The sequence below is a fragment of the Rhopalosiphum padi genome, chromosome 2 (assembly GCF_020882245.1).
Source record: "Rhopalosiphum padi isolate XX-2018 chromosome 2, ASM2088224v1, whole genome shotgun sequence".
Classification (NCBI taxonomy): domain Eukaryota; kingdom Metazoa; phylum Arthropoda; class Insecta; order Hemiptera; family Aphididae; genus Rhopalosiphum; species Rhopalosiphum padi.
In genome coordinates, this window is record NC_083598.1 from 6097941 (window position 1) to 6115491 (window position 17551).

Below are 17551 nucleotides of genomic sequence, written 5' to 3' on the forward strand. Positions count from 1 at the left end.
CAAAATCCATGCAGTTGTGTCATATGCTCAATTTATGATATATAGGTAAATCGATATAAGAACGTGTTTGTATAGGATAGGTCATCCAATAAAAAGAGAAAACACCGTTTTTTGGGATTTTTCCAGGACAACGGCTTATAAAGATATTATTATTACGGAACATATTAGATAGTATTATTTGGATATTCTGTTTTTTTGAATATATTATTATAAAATCATGTCAGGCAGGAGGTTTTAGTTCGCGCAGGCGAGTCATTCGGTTACAATCGTATACTGTATACTTAATTAAATATCCACTGAAGTACATTTTTTAAATAACCGTTCAGTTTCTCGTTGTATCATATTATATTATAATACGGTCGCGTGTATAATGTAATAGCAGTTATAAACCCGTTACCTTCCCGCAACCCTGACCATAGGAAGACTACTTTGTATACTAGTTGTACGTATAACATGTACATTACGATTATCCTAAGTATTAGTCATTTTTTAATGAACACGTTTTACTGTTACGAGAACCGTCTTTAAACAAATCGTCGTGGAATGCATATAATAATATTTATTATAAATATAATGTAATAATTAGCTTTAATATATAGTGTATAACATGGATAAAAAATTACACATACGCGTACCTTTCACGTATTTAAGTATACGGTGCTTAAATTGATGTGCTCTATCGTAGACTCACGGAATCGATATAAAAAAAAGACGGATTATACAAAGGGATTATAAAATTATATTATAATTTATTTTTATGCATTACAATATTTGTATAGGTTATATTTAGGTTAAATTATATCATTAGCGTAGCAATGAATACGTATTTAATATAGACGAAATATCTTTCAAGGGCGTGTACATATCGTATATTCGTATCGTAGTGGTAGTATAATAATAGGTATTCGATATTATCAAACCCACTAATATTTAGCACACAGCTCTACTGCACCTTTTAATGCATTTCGCATTTTCATTCTATTGAACCATCACAGGCATCACGTTATCGTTATGTACAAAGCCAAACATTTATTTTTATTTTCCGGTAAAATAAACTAAATTTTTTTTTTTTATCAAAAATATTTATTTACAATCTGTATCATTTGTACAATAATCAAATGTGATAAATAACTAGACATTTAAAAATTAAAAATTACTCATTACTGTAGCTTTGATTTTAGTCGTTGTAAAATAATTAAACTTAATACAAATATAAAAATATTATTGCTAGAATAAAACCTTTTTTTTTGAAAAGCAAAAGTATTTATATATATATATTTGTACATATTATAATTGAAGAAAAAACTAAAAGAATAATATAATTAAAATATTATCCTAATAGGTAATATACTAATATGTGATAAAATAATATAATATATAAGTATGGAAATAAATTGAAATAATAATAATACAAAAAAGTAAAACTTATAACAGCATTGCATGCATATAAATTATATTAATAATTGTTTTAATTTTTATATGAAATTAACGTAGTTAGTAAAATCGAATACATCGTTTATTGGAAATAGTATAAATCCAGTTTTAATGAATATTATTGAATAAGCTTTTTCTTTTGTACGGTTATGGAAGGACATATGTGTAGGACGTGTAGGTACATACTTAATAGTTATATTATGGTGGTAAGCTTACAACTGTGATATAGACTCTATGAATGGGTCTTTAATCGTTATGGATTACGCGATGCTCATGATTTGTTAGTTCTAATTTGATTTAATCCACAGAGTACTCAATCATTCAATGACTTAACTAGAGTTCCGGACTCTTCTATGTGACATCATATGATTAAACCTAATAATATTTATTGATATAACATTAAAATAAGACAATAACATAATTATTATATTAATCATGCATGTTGTGTGTTTACAGACTAATCGCGAACGATGGCACCTTCCACCGCGACGACGTGCCGGGCGAGAGCTGACGGTCGTCGCTCGCATCTGCTGCTGTCGGTTCGGACTTTGGTCGTGGTTACAATCGCGGTCGCCATATTCGCGCTGCCAGTTCATTGTCAATCCGAAAAACGACTATCGTCCATCCAACAGCAACAGCAACAACACCAGTACTACGATTCGGAGGAGCTGACCGGTGGCGCCGAGGTAATCAAGAGCAAAATTCGACCGGACACGTATTCCCAAGACCCATCACCGTCGCAACAGTATGAAAAACACTTGCAACATGGAAAGCAATCGGACGCGGTTGGCTTAGCTTCCACCGTGTACGGCGAACAATATGGCGACGGAGGAGCTCTGTTGCAGCAGGATCAGCCCCTGTTAGACGAGGAAGCCCAGGAGTCGATCAGCTCAGGTTCGATAAACAATCACAGGATACCACAGTATACGCGTGCCGGGTCTCCCGTACCTGGCGATGTGATCGAGGGCAAGAATGTGGGCAACCGCGCCGTCGGAAACAACTACCATCACCCTGGTAACCCATCACCAGCTTCCGGTGGTTATGCCGTTGACTCTGCGTATGGCCCGCACTACAGTTCCCAGGACCTGGTCCAGGATCAAAACTATCAGCTCGAATTTAAGTATCATGACTACGATAAGATGACCAAGTTCCTGAGGACCACATCATCTCGATTCCCCAACCTCACAGCTCTCTATTCCATCGGAAAATCCGTCCAAGGTAAGCCTCGCATTTATAAAATTATATATAGTATATTCTACTCATTGTTAATACCTATTTACATTATTATTTTCTACTGTTATACTTTGTACATAATACGATGTTAATGATTCACATTTAAAATGTTATGTTCGAAGACCCTGTGTCTAAATATTATTGATTTGTTTTCCTGGACAACAGTGCGGTTATGTCTCCTTTTTGTAAAATTGGCTTATTATATTGTTTCAGTCTTGGTTGAGTACGTATGACATACCCGGTATGCATTTTCTAATTGATTTCGATTTTGCTTATAATATAAAATATAAACCATTTAGTATTATTATTGTAAAATATAATTACTATATAGTGTGTCATAAGCGCAATAAGCACATACTGTTTTTAAAACTAGAGGAATGTGCTTGTTTTAGTTTTATCGAGAGAGCTCACTAGGTCTAAGCTTATAAGTATACTTATAGTACCATCGCTATCATCTATACAGATTAAATGTTATTTTATTAGCGTTCCAGATTGAAAATTTTTCAGCACTACAACATGTGAAAAAATATTTACATACTTCACAAAATTCTAGTAACAAGTTAAAGTTTTTACAAAAAATTTCGAGCAATTCAGCTGTTATTAGTTATTATATTGAAACTTTTATCATGCTCGATATCGTATACTTTAGTCTTTAAGTTACACAGTATAATATAAGAACTATTAATATTGTAATAACTAATAATGAATAATAAATAAAATTATAATAATATCTATTATTAATATATATTATGTACTTTATGTGTACTTCTTGTTTTTATGTGTAAATATCGCTTATATAACTTTAAAATATATTATTCGACAATTTGAGTAACAATTGTAAGAACACTGAAATAATCGTCGTATAATATTGTATAATCGTATATAATAATATAATATATGTTTATTACCTTCAATTATAATGCCAATCTAAAATGTACAATATAAAATTAAAAAAAAAAACTTAAATATTATAGGTCGTGACTTGTGGGTCATGGTGGTGTCTTCCAGTCCGTACGAACACATGATTGGCAAGCCAGATGTCAAATACGTAGCTAATATGCACGGAAACGAAGCGGTTGGCAGAGAGCTCATGTTGCATCTTATTCAGGTAACTATAGTCTATACCTAATAAAACTTTAGTACCCATCGGCTATTACCAATAGGTAATAACTAATAGATATAATATACAGCCGTGCAGACAATTGAAAATATTCTAAAAATGTACAATTTTACATGTATATACTATATATTATACTTCTACGATTTATTGTATATTGAAATAACATATTTCAATAAGATTCCATACTCTTTGATTGATTGCCATTATGTATATGCCGTATTCAAAAGTTAAAGCAACCCTTTTCCATCTGAATAGGTAATTTGTAATGTAGTATTCGTATACAATTATTTTATATTACACTGATTTGAATAAAATAATCGAAAATAAATGATGCTCAGTAGTTATTTAAATAATCTATTGGATATAATTATAATGCGCCATACATACATATATTTATATAATACATTAGGAATTCTGAAATTATTGATAAACTGACAACTGTTGCAGACGTCAATCGCCGTGCACGCTAACGCCATCACATATGCATACACAATAATAATATAGTTTAGCCGTAATAACATGCATATACAGACATACAGTTACATAATACATAACTGTAAATTTTAAATTTTAATTTATTCATGATGATAAATCTTAAACTAGTTCTTGAAAAAAAAAAAAAAATTCTATAATTATTTTTACGATTTTTGGAGTCGTGTATAATAATAACCGTTTTAACACCATTGGAGATATTATTATTATAGTTTACACTTGAACGCGTTACTTTTGATTTTAATTTTCATGCGAAATTTTGTTTAAAGGAAGCATTATTATGCAATAATAACATACATATAAAAACAATCTATTCGGAAACATTGTTTACCGCCGGATTTAAATGTGCGAGTTGTGGTGCACAAAGTATACAACTGAATTCCGTAAAACTATTGAGAATTCAATTCAAAGAAATTATTTCCCGTAAGAATAAAACGTATAATAATCCGTAAAATTATTTTTAATTGTTGATTTGACGACCGTATAAAAAGCGTACAACGAATATTTCGCGTTTACGGTACATTTTACAAAAACGATTATAGACTGTCGTATGTTTCTAGCAGTTTCTCGACTTATGCTTACGTACATTGTACATTTAAATATATATATCTTGGTATCGAATGTTTCCGGTTTCCGGTAAATATTTTATATTTCCACGTTTTTTCGTGGTTGCATTGTGCGTAAAAATTACACATATTAGCACTGCAGTCTGCCCTCCGCATGGGTGAAGGCGCCAGATGGTAATTGTTCCCTTATTTCCCGTACCTCGACTCAAAATTAATAAAATATTTTGAACGGTATATCTGATATATATGGTATTTGTGAGTTGCTAACAACGTCCAATCTTTATAACTTTACCCTATCAGATTTTTAATAATAATCCGCATATACCCGTGTGCGTTCAGTCATCGGTTTCGGATATAGCACAAGATAAAAACTAGCCAATATTTGCTATTAATTTTAAATAATATAATCTAATCAATACACCCTTTAAATTTAAAATAATATTACATCTTTTGTGTTTTTTTGATATTTGTTTATTTATTCATCAAAACATTATTGATATTTGATTCAGAAAGAGATATGGTATTGGACAAAATGACAAAGTCATAAATAAATAACAAATATTTACATTAACTGTTTATTTATTTATTCGGGACGTTTAGAATTTCGAAACTTATTAAATAAATATAGCGATTGGCGAGAAAGAATTGCTATTTCCAAAAATTATTTTGTATTGTTTTATTTACGGTGTATTGTAGTTTAGGGTAAAACGTTACTTTTTATTTAGCATTCCAGCCCTGCGCTAAAAAAAATTTTTTTAAAAAATTAATAAATTTACAAGGGACGATAATATAATATATGAATCAACAATATCAAATTGTATTAGTATTATTTAATTTAAAAATAAAAATAAAAATTTGGTTTGTGTCCATTAGTATTTGGTGAACAGTTACTCGGTGGACCCGTACATCAGATGGCTTTTGGATAACACGCGAATCCACGTGTTGCCGTCAATGAACCCGGACGGTTTTGAGGTGGCCCGCGAAGGTCAGTGCGATGGCGGCCAAGGCCGGTACAACGCACGCGGTTTTGATTTGAACCGCAACTTCCCAGACTATTTCAAGCAAAACAACAAGAGAGGACAACCGGAAACTGATGCCGTCAAGGAATGGACGTCCAAGATACAGTTTGTTCTGTCTGGTGGACTTCACGGGGGTGCCTTAGTGGCAAGCTATCCGTTTGATAACACTCCCAACTCAAGTGAGTCGACTATATATTATCATTGCTATACTTATAATTTCATAACCTCTTGTGAACTGCATACCATAAATCATAATATATTAATAATAATACAAAATACTAATATCAATAGATCGATTAAATATAGACCCACACCCAGTTTAATAGTAGAATACAAACTTTTATTATTATTATAAATATTATTTAAAGCATAATCTGTGCATCAGATAATATTTTCATCTAATTTGAAGGGCTCATATTATGTAGTTATTTGCATGATATTTGTTTAATGTTGATACAATTTATATCTTATTATATAGAATATAATTTTATAGCATTTTTACTAAGATAGGTACTAGATACGTTATAATGTTACTGCATTTACAGTTCCTTTACTAAAAATTAAAATATTAAAACATGATTTTTTAAATTTTAAACGTACGAGTATTAATATTATACATTTCATTTATATTTCTAGATTTTATTTTAATTTTATCCCCTTTGTTTCAACTAACGAAACGTGTCTGTATTATAAACCATGATTATATAATATGTTGACCAACATAGGTTAGTAATCTATCTATGAGTACTATATTTAAAAATTAATCATATATTTTATAAAAAAAAAAAATTGGATTTAAACGATATTTTCCATGTCTAACGAAATTCTAATTATAAAGGATTCTGTATTTCATCGCCACTGTGTTCTGGTAAGTATATACTCGTATATATAATTATATAGCAAAATAATAATATACGCTGTTCCTAAAAATACCTATTGTACATTCATTGACTATAGTATAAACATAATATACCTATACGATATATAAAATTAATATACTAAATAAATGAAAAAATAAGGTAACTCAATGATTTGGAGTTACTCGTAGACTCGAAACGACGTCTCTATATTTTAATGTATTTATCGTGATGTTCCCGTTCATATCGTGACCGTGACAATGAAAATGTGTTGTTATTATTTTTTTTTCGCAGTATTTCAAAATGATCAGTATAAATTAAAATGTACATTGCGCATATAATATAGATACACTATAATTTGTATATAGGTGCATACTATTAGCTAGGTAGGTGTACACTATACACGCGTCAACGTTTTAAGCGCCATAATTATTACAATAATATCTATTATGGTATAATACGCGTAAAATAAATTAATAATTATTCTTATCGGACGTGACAACTGAGCACTGACAAGATGTTATTATAACAATGTATAATATTATTATTTATTATCATATTATCATCCCAACATCATCATTCATCGTCATTAGTCGGACGTCCCGGTATACCTGTATAATACATATATTATTTTCAATTATGTGTTTTATGCTTTACAGTGTTCCAGAGCTACACCTCTACACCGTCGCTGACGCCCGACGACGACGTGTTTAAACATTTGGCTCTGACCTACTCCAGAAACCACCCGACGATGAACCAAGGAGTGGCATGCAAAGCAGGAACGCCGACGTTCAATAACGGCATCACCAACGGAGCCGCGTGGTATCCGCTCACAGGTAAAAACCGGTCAAACCATCGTAGGCGCACGTAATTCCGAATGTTATGTTATTATGTTTTCACGACGATAAAGAAAATATCTTTGAACCGATAACGATACATACCTTAGAAACCTACGCACAATGGAATTATTAAACATATCATATAGATACTTACCTAATTATCCATACAGGACGATTATTTTAACTGCCGCACTAATTACATTCGTTATAACAAAAAAGATATATAATGAATGATTTTAAAATATTATTTTTTTCTACATAGTTTGAACTGTTTGAAGTCATCATACGTAACAACATTTTTGAGAAAAAAAACATAATGTATGTTTTCAGTTTTGCTACTCATACTTTGTTTTTGGAAGTTTTTGTACATACCTACAATAATTATGTTCAAAATATGGCATTGCAGAGTATGAAATTAAAGATGTATACTGTTGTTCAATAATTAAAAAAAAAAATTTACTTGAATGACATAGATGATAGATACAAAATATAGTTTAAAAAATTGCTTTTTACTGTGACTTCAAAAAAATGTACAAAAAATATTTCCAAAAACATTAAAAAGATACTCTTCGATATAACGAGTGTTTACCTTAAGAACAACGACTTTTATTACGTATCGCAGCAGTATTGCGATAATTATTTAATACATATTTAATATTTATTATTAGTAAAATGTAATTAACTGTGCGCATACATAATCAAAGACATTATATGTTTGATCACATGCGTGGATAAATGTAGGTATTGTATTATAGATATATTATATAATATATATTATTATATAGGTATCTATACTACGATTGAAAATATACCCACTGGCTACCTCAGTGATATCTACGAATCTCAAATTGTAGTAGGTATCTACGGTATGCAGATACTACTCTTGCCAGACATACATATTTAAGTATAGGTATTTCCGCGGGCGCAGAAAATACATGTTTTTCGTTTTAAACATTAAATAATTATACATGGATAACGCCAGTATAACAGTCAGCTCTGCATAGTGCAGTTACTTACCTAGTTGTATTCTAGGACTGTCGTATTATTATTTTTATGCCCGGAAGTGTACCGCGTGTGTGTATCATCATTTATATTCTGTGGTATTATTATAATGGGCACAGCTGAAATGATATACAATAGTCAATAATCAATAATATTATTATACTTTCTATATTGCCTATTTTATAATCGATTTCGTGCTAAATATTATTTTACAAAATGATGGCAACTGCAGCGTTAAAAGAACATTATATTTATTTTATTTTAAAATCTACTTTTTTATAAGACTTATCAACTATCGACATCGATTCCGTTTTTAATCCTATTGAAACATTACGATTATTAAAAACGCATTTCCATTAACAGTGAGATAAACGCAACTTCGACGTTTTCTTTTTAACAAAATAATGTACAGATGAGATTGTACTAAATAACAGTGAATATTTTTTTTAAATCACATAATTATTATGATTCAAATTTTAAATTTACAACATTTTGAAATCATTAAGAATTAATATTTATTGATAAAATAAAAAAAGCTTACGTTAACGTATTACTAAATTAGTTCTCATAAATTTATTTCATACTTTTGAATGATCAAAACAATGTCGACACTGAATCTCTAGACTCTAGTGAATCATTTTGAAAACAATAAATATTAAAGAATAGTTAATTTACGCTCTATTCGAATTGCCTATACAGGACCCCTTAAAATGTGTATTCTGTCTTAACTTTTTTTATAATGCAACGTTGGGAATGGAACTAAACTCCTTCACTACCTATGACCAGATACAAATAGTTTATCATTGTACTTACTTGTTTATTTAGTAATACCGCGTAACATACATATTTCGTTACACCTTTCTACCAAGGACATATAATTATTATTCTTAATATTTGTTATTTATTTATTTTAATTTTAATAATATATCATTATAATTTATAACTGTATCTAATACTATGCTTTAATCGTGTAGGAGGTATGCAAGATTTTAATTACGTTTGGTACGGTTGCATGGAAGTGACATTGGAATTATCTTGTTGTAAATATCCGCCTACTTCCGAGCTGCCCAAACTCTGGGAAGAAAACCGATTGGTAAGATCACAATAATATAGTCAATATTGTGTTATATATTTACGTTGGATTATGTTATATATAAATAGTGCTGATCATCGCACCATGTCTAATACTCTAATATGCATTTACTTATTTCCGACAATTTTTTTTTAGTCACTCGTCAAATTTTTGGCCGAAGCTCACCGGGGTGTCCACGGGTTCGTAATGGACGAACACGGTAACCCGATCGAAAAAGCGTCTCTTAAGATCAAAGGTCGTGACGTAGGATTCCAAACGACCAAGTACGGTGAATTCTGGAGGATATTATTACCTGGCGTTTACAAGCTTGAGGTCAGTAAAACATGATTATACATAATATTATTATCTATGCAAAACAACACATATATAATAATATGTATAATACCCACATTTCCAACTTTAGTACCAATTATTTTTACAAGCGTTTTTTTTATTTGGAAAAAATATTGTTCTATAAATTCCGTAAAAAATATGTTTATATTGAGTATCACAGTGACAATAATAACACCTTATTTACAGACACATTAGTTCTAGCAATACTATTTAATTACTGTTGTATACAAAAATTGCTAGGTAGAATTTAATTAAAAATTATTTTAGATACCTAAAATATGTATTTTTAACCTTCCTTACGTATCTTTTTAGAGATATGCAAAAGTATGAAAGAATACTATTTTTAACATCAATATTCTGATCAGAATCTACTAATATAATAAAACGCAATAAAAGCTTTAATCAGCATTTTTTACATTGTATACAAATATGCATATAGGATGGAGGTGATCGATTCACCGTAAAACACTCAATATAATATTCGAGAGTTATTACGTTAAACCGATCGCCGGCCGCGTTGGTATCAAAAAATTACGAGAATTCGTGGACTAGGATTGCAGAGATTTACAAATAGGTGCATAGATAATATTTGAAAGACTTTTTTTTTTGGTTGGTGGGGGGAGGGGGCGCACAGCGAAGATTCAGGTCGGGCGAACCGTATACACTCCCGTATAAACCACCTGAACACGCCCCCCCGGTTCCGACACAATATATAACACATCATCCGTGTCGCTTGATTTCAGATCTACGGGGACGGGTACATACCCAAGGAAATGGACTTCATGGTCGTGGAACAACACCCCACGCTGCTGAACGTAACACTGCACACGTCCAAGGTAGGTGGTCCGCCGGCGAACAGGCCGCGCCTAAAACCCTGGCAACCGCCGTGGATGACCGGCACCCGGGACGAGACGATCTCCGTCCGGGGTGCATCCCCGAATTCCAGCAGGAACTGGCGGGACGGGCTGCGGGCTTACTGCAGCGACGCGCGTTCGACGTCGCGCAGCTGGCACGCGAGAACCGTGGCCGTGGTGGCGGTCGTGCTTTTCTCCGGGCATCGCAAATAACTGCTTTTCGCGACTATAATAACATATAATTGTATTTATCATACGTATTATTAATAGGACGTAGTGGTACTCGCCCGTGTTGTATCCGTCTTGCCGCGATGGTCGGCTCAGTTATTCAATTGCGCGGTGTTGTTAGCTTTAATATTACAGCAAACAATTGACCAATTATGAAATTAAAAAAAAAAAGAAAGTTATGTGCGCCTATTCTCTTTCATTAGATGCTTACGATACCTATTTTAGTTTTTAGACAAGTTATGAGTAGGTAAGTCTCCGAATAAAATATCGATGTTTAAAAATGCTCATAATTTGCTTAAAAATTTAACAAAAGAGAACCAGATAGCCAATGTTTAAGTTTCATAATTGGTCAATTGACGATTCACTTTATTATAATAATTTATAAATATAACACGAATTGGAACTGCTGAACGCATATTTTGGGATGTTATCTATGCGTTAATAAGACAAAATTAGCATATGCGAGTACGACGTTTTAGGATTAATGCTGTTTGAGCTGAGCAAGAAATTTGGAATACTGACAATTTATTATAATATATGAAATGTCTATGCCTAAGTATACCTATAAGGCTATAAAGTATACATTGATAAACATTAGTGTGAAATACCTAAAATCACTTAACATTTTAAAATATTTTAAATGCTTCTTAAAATTGCTCTCTTTAACCGGCCTTAAACTTATTAATTTACCGGTGGAAACTGCTAAGAGTTAAACAGATTTATTTAAGTAATACCAGTGGTCCGATTTGAATTTTGTGAACAATTTTTATTTTTTAACATTTGGACTGGGTTATGTATGAAAAATATTTACATTTTCAATGTGAACAACTTGATATAATTTATAGAACGAAAAAAAATATCACCAACTACATACTGATTTTGTTTATTTAACACAACATAAAGGTACCTACTCTAATATTATTACGATAACATTATTAATTTGGTATTCGTTTCATAACAAAACAGTACCTACCTATAAAAAATTATAAGAAACTGAAAAAAAAACTATTATGTTTATTAAATATTGTTTAATAAAAATGATGGGTTCACCAAACATTTTTGCTACTTTAATAATTAATAAAGGGAAATTATTAATTATGATAGGTATTATCTTTAAATACAGTATAGTTAATACCTACTTATGTATTTATGGATTAGAATAAATTAGATGAATGACTTTATACTTTATTTTTTTAGTATCTCAGGTATCTATTAATATTATATTGTCTTTGTTTTAATTATCTGTTATTAATGAGTTTAATTTATGCATATCCAAAAATAATATCAGAATTGTGTTATTTAAATTGTTTAATGTTTTTTATTAATTTATTAAGTAAACTAAAAAAACACTTAAAGAATAAAGGTTAAATTAAATATGATAAAAAAAATAATACATTTATAACTAAGAAGAATAACAATTTAAAATGGTATAAAATACAATCCAAATATTTTATCCTAAATGTACAATAATTAATACAATTGTATTTTATGATGTTAAAAAGTATATTTTATGTATCATGGTTGTTATATATTTAACAAATGTGAATGTATTTTGTGAGTAACTTGCTAGTTTTATTTAAACGACATACACCATTACAAATACTGTATCGAATGCATCATATTAATATTATGTAGTAAGGTACATAAAACTTGTAAATTTAAAATTAGTGAGTAAGCTGTTTAAAATATTTGTTACCTAATAAAATATAATTTGTATATGATATTTACATATTATATTGCTTAATGCTTAGCAGTGACTAACATTAATTGGTTAACTCTATGTTATCTCGCTTTTCATAACATGCATGTAGAATGATTTCCGAAATTAACATCTTCCTACTTGGTGATAATGACTGGTGAATATCAGATTTATTTTCTTAACTATTATTCTTTGCATACATGTACAAAAAGCAAGTGGTTACAGGTTCTAGCGCAAAGTCCAATTTCTGCATTATCTTCTACTACTGCTACTACTGTTACTACTACAACAGATTCAAGAATAAAATTCCCTAATTCTAACTGATTTTGAGTTTGAAGTTTCTCTTCTTGACTTCAATGATGTTTTGTAAGTAATACCATTGATCATAAGTACTGGTATTTTTATCAATGGTAATTTGTGCAAACATTTATGATCAATTATTTAACCTTTTTGATTTTTTAGCTTATATATTAATATATTAAATAAAAAAATTGTAATTTGTATAATTTACAAATTAAATTATATAAATACATCTTTATTTGTTTTTTAATAAATATTTTATTTAATGACATTGTTGTAAATGTACTTTCAGAGACAGGATAACACACCTTACAGACAGCCAGTTCCTCATTTCTATCATCATCATCATCCACAAGGTATAGCATTGGCACCTAAACAACCAACTCAAGACCCTGGGATATTATCAAGTATTACATCTGGTTTCAATAACTTTGTCAGCAATATGTTTGGATAACCTATTCCTATCCAAGAACCCCTGATTCCCAAATAATATATAATGAATTATTATAGCCAATATACGATCTCTAAGCTATAAGACACTCAGCTTTTAAGTTAAGTTTTTCCCTCCAACAAATACTTAAATAAACCATTGTAACAATTTTAATATTTTACCTCCTACTTAATAATACTTATTTATTGAAATTATTATAAATTATTACGTTAAATACTATATATTATACTATTTTTATTATATATAAATATATATACATATATTTACAAATTAAAGTATAGTTATATAATTCAGTAATTTTTGTATGGAAATTATTTTATTATTTTGTGTACATAATATGAACAAAAATTATAATAATAAATTATGATTTATTTATTTGTTTTTTTTTTTATTATTATTTTGATATATTTACATATTAAAATCATGATACAAATTACGCTTATAAACAAAAATTCTAACTTAAGAGAAAAATACTTAATTTTGCAGTCTTCAATCATCAGCTGGTTTTAATTTTGATCTTATCATATGGAAAGCACTTATTAAACTACCGAGATGTATTTTTTCACTAGTTCCGCCATTCAGGCGCACTTCAATATCAGCCATTTCGGTTAGTATTTCAATGAGAGAATCTGGTGGTAAATCCACTAAAATATACAAGGACCATTATTAGTTAGTAATTACTTATTATTTTGTACATTATAAACACAAGATAAGAATTAACATTTTATAGATGTATAATAAATAATACTTACATCTATATAAAAAAGTGTGCAATTCTGTTAATATGTCTTGTAAAGCCAAACCTTTCTGAATTTTTAATTCTTGAATTTCTATGACAAAATACAATTTGTTTTACATAATGGTTAAGTTATTCAAGCAGTAATGTAGAATTACTTTTGAAAGTAGTAGAAAAGTCATCATTTAGCAACCATTTTAAAATATTCATAATGTCACTCTTTAGTGGATGGCCAACACATGTATAGACAGAATCTTCGCTTACTTCTGGAAATGCAGTAGCAGCACTCTGTAATATGTTAAGAACTTTTCGCATATCACCTTGTGCCAAATCTATTAATGCTTTTTTGCCATCTTCTGTTACTTTCACACTAAAAATTAAATAAAAAAAAATTGTATAAAAAAAAAAAAATTCAATAAGCATTTAGAAAAATATATAATAAAGAAAGTGAGAATACCATACTTTTCTTGTTCAATAACATATTCAAGGCGAGGCATAATTTGTTTAAAATCAAGTGGACCAAATCGAAAGCGTGTACATCGTGATTGTAGGGCTGGAATTATTTTGCTTAAGTAATTGCAAATTAAGCAAAAACGGACATTGTCAGTAAACTTTTCAATAACTAAAGAGTAAACACAATAATTATGAAATTGTTATTGATTTATTTATATTATTAATATTTAAAAGTAAATATACTTCTTCTGAGGGCATTTTGGGCATCATTAGTCATAGCATCTGCTTCATCCAAAATAATTAATTTGAAACCTGATTTAAAGATTGTTCTGGTTGATGCAAAGTTCATAACTTGTCCTCTCACAACATTAATTCCTCTGTCATCAGAAGCATTCAACTCAAGAACCTAGACAGACATTGAGAAGTTTGTACATACTTTTGCTTTTGTAAAAGAAAAACTAAATAAACATTTAATATTTGCTTATAAGGTATTGTAAGTTCTAATAATTATACTTATAATTAAAGCAAAAAGTGAAATTGGGTATATTAAGAACAGTACATACATTTTGATAAATAAATAATACAAGTTTCAACAAAAATAATGTTTAAGATTAAAAGGTTTTATAATTAGCTTAACATATTATATACAAATATCTATCATTCGCAGCCTCCGGTTTCAGGGGCAGCAAGAGATTAATTTGGGCCATTTTTCAAATTCACCATTAAAACCGGCCTATGGTCTTACTTTTTATACTATTGGGTATAAAAATTAAAATTGTATTGGTTATTTGTTTTTTTGGATAAAAAGTTTTACAGTAAGGTACTAAGCCACTAAAGGTATACTTTTCCATACGCTTTAGTTAATATTTATTATTTATAATATGATAAATATTTACAATTAAAAATCATGGCTATTTATTTTTATAGTAGAAAGGTCTATTAGTTTTATATTGGTAAATTCTATAATCATAAAATATTTAATTATAGGTACTTTACAAAAAAAAAAAAAAAATAATTTGTAAAAATATTGTGGGCAAGTCTATGATATCTATGTATAAGTTTGAACCTTTTATAGACATTTTATTTTCAAAATAAAAATAATTTCTCATTAATAATAACTGTCTAGTTTATGGACTTTATTATTATGAGTAACATCATTTTTATCAGTAATAAAGTTGATTATAGAAATATTTAACTAAATGTTTAAATTTCATTATTTTGTTAATTTTATAATCAAATAATTGATAGTTGTAAAGAAACTAAGGTACATAACAAAAACAGAATAATCCCCTTAAAGTAAATAGTAAATTATTCTACCAATGAAACTTATTTAAACTAAAATATTTAATTTGCTAAATTTGTAGTATTAAAAAAATATATATAATTAATTCAATAAACAATAACTACAACCAGTACAACCATAATATTATCAATACATATATGTCATATATACCATTGAACGAAACTGCGCTGGAGTATACAGTTGCTTGGCACATGCTAATATTGTACTAGTTTTTCCAGTCCCTGGCGGTCCATAAAATAATAGATGAGGTAATTGATCTTCTTTAATAAATTTACCAACTATACAAATTTACAGAATATTAATTAGTTTGTTTGATAAACACATAAAAAATTGATTATTTTTCAAATTTTACTTGTTTTAATAATGTCTTCATGTGAAATTAAATCATCTAAAGTATTTGGTCGATACTTTTCTACCCTGTGATCATATAATATAGTAAAAAATAAAAATGGTAAAATATAAAGAGGTAAAACAAGTTTTAAGATATTAAAACAACTTACCAAGGGAGATTTGGTTTTACTTTCATCATGGTACCAATAATAGATGTTAGAAGTTGATACAATTTCAGTTATCTCAGTATTTTACGATAATTAATTTTTTATAAATGTATGGATACAGATCGTAACGAATAAATTCATAACACACTCTAAGTAATAGCACAGAATTTATTCTATGGTAATAGTTTAATTTAATTAATTTTATGCCAAAATTAAATAAAAATTTTGTGTACTTTCACTATACTTTAATCACTATTCACTTGTATAATTGAATCATAGAATTTAATATGAATTCTTGTGGTTCAAATTGAGTTGTGCCAAATGCCCAATTACTTGAAAATTGAAAATAATAAATATTTTTGGTTGTACACTACACAACACTACATTACATTACTTATTACCACGAATTAAAATATACTAATTATTTAATTTATTAATAATATTTTAATTCGTGCTTATTACTACAATAATACTGTATTATGAGATTTGCCGTTTTAGGTTAAATCTTAAATGATAAATGTTTCAGTTTTGGCGCCTATGTCTTTATCGGGGCTCGGCCAGTTGGACCCCGTGATAACAAGCAGATTTTTTATCACGAAATTGTCATGGAAGAAACGCAAAAATCGGGGCCAACTGAAAATGCAGAAGTACCAACAGTGAAATGTAAAAATTCCCAAATTTATGTATTTTAAAATTCAAATATTATTGTACAATTATTGTAAAATTCAAATATTATTGTATAATTCGTAAATTAAAAAATATTTCGTTTACGAAGTGTTTTACGGGAAAACCGCGAGAGATAGGACGAAAGTCGTGAGACATAAAATTGATCCCCATAACCAGCTTCATATGTTGTATGTTTTTGATTTTTCGAAAAACCGTTATTAAGGATTTTTAAACGTCGTACTTAGGTCGAACGATTTTTGAAAACCCAAAATTTGAAATAACGAGTTTTTGGAAAAAAGAAAAACTGATTCTGGTTTAGAATTACATTTAGAACATTTTAACTTCTGTGATAAATTGTCGTTGGACGACCAGGTGA

The 17551-nt window shown here is 29.2% G+C and overlaps 2 protein-coding genes across 5 annotated transcripts in view; one reads left to right on the forward strand and one right to left on the reverse strand.

Annotated features, from left to right (window-relative positions):
- The window catches only part of LOC132919435 (carboxypeptidase M-like), a 27906-nt gene extending 14011 nt beyond the window's left edge, over nucleotides 1–13895 (forward strand). For 2 of the 4 annotated variants that reach the window (XM_060981038.1, XM_060981037.1), the window contains exons 2-10: nucleotides 1891–2652; nucleotides 3642–3775; nucleotides 5719–6043; nucleotides 6703–6732; nucleotides 7381–7557; nucleotides 9537–9655; nucleotides 9791–9967; nucleotides 10732–10824; nucleotides 13362–13895. In XM_060981038.1, the coding sequence (XP_060837021.1) occupies nucleotides 1905–2652; nucleotides 3642–3775; nucleotides 5719–6043; nucleotides 6703–6732; nucleotides 7381–7557; nucleotides 9537–9655; nucleotides 9791–9967; nucleotides 10732–10824; nucleotides 13362–13523 (1965 nt within the window). In that variant the 5' untranslated portion in view covers nucleotides 1891–1904 and the 3' untranslated portion in view covers nucleotides 13524–13895. Of the gene's footprint in view, nucleotides 1–1890; nucleotides 2653–3641; nucleotides 3776–5718; nucleotides 6044–6702; nucleotides 6733–7380; nucleotides 7558–9536; nucleotides 9656–9790; nucleotides 9968–10731; nucleotides 10825–12994; nucleotides 13136–13361 lie in introns of all 4 variants that reach the window. The other 2 variants (XM_060981040.1, XM_060981039.1) reach the window with 2 other exon arrangements.
- LOC132919437 (replication factor C subunit 5) lies at nucleotides 13869–17019 on the reverse strand. The gene is made up of 8 exons (XM_060981041.1): nucleotides 16513–17019; nucleotides 16365–16429; nucleotides 16163–16290; nucleotides 14953–15115; nucleotides 14719–14878; nucleotides 14415–14626; nucleotides 14273–14350; nucleotides 13869–14164 (listed from the first exon to the last, which is right to left on the reverse strand). The coding sequence occupies exons 1-8, from the start codon at nucleotides 16539–16541 to the stop codon at nucleotides 14010–14012; spliced, it is 990 nt and encodes a 329-aa protein (XP_060837024.1). The 5' UTR covers nucleotides 16542–17019; the 3' UTR covers nucleotides 13869–14009.
- Between the last annotated feature and the right edge of the window lie 532 nt (nucleotides 17020–17551).

Excerpts from the sequence above, each read along its gene's own strand:
- LOC132919437 (XM_060981041.1), bottom strand. The coding sequence starts at position 16,541 with ATGATGAAAGTAAAACCAAATCTCCCTTG. Across the intron at positions 16,291-16,364 it reads TGAAGACATTATTAAAACAA|TTGGTAAATTTATTAAAGAA; the intron begins GTAAAATTTGAA and ends AAATTTGTATAG. Across the intron at positions 14,627-14,718 it reads TATGTTATTGAACAAGAAAA|TGTGAAAGTAACAGAAGATG; the intron begins GTATGGTATTCT and ends TTTAATTTTTAG.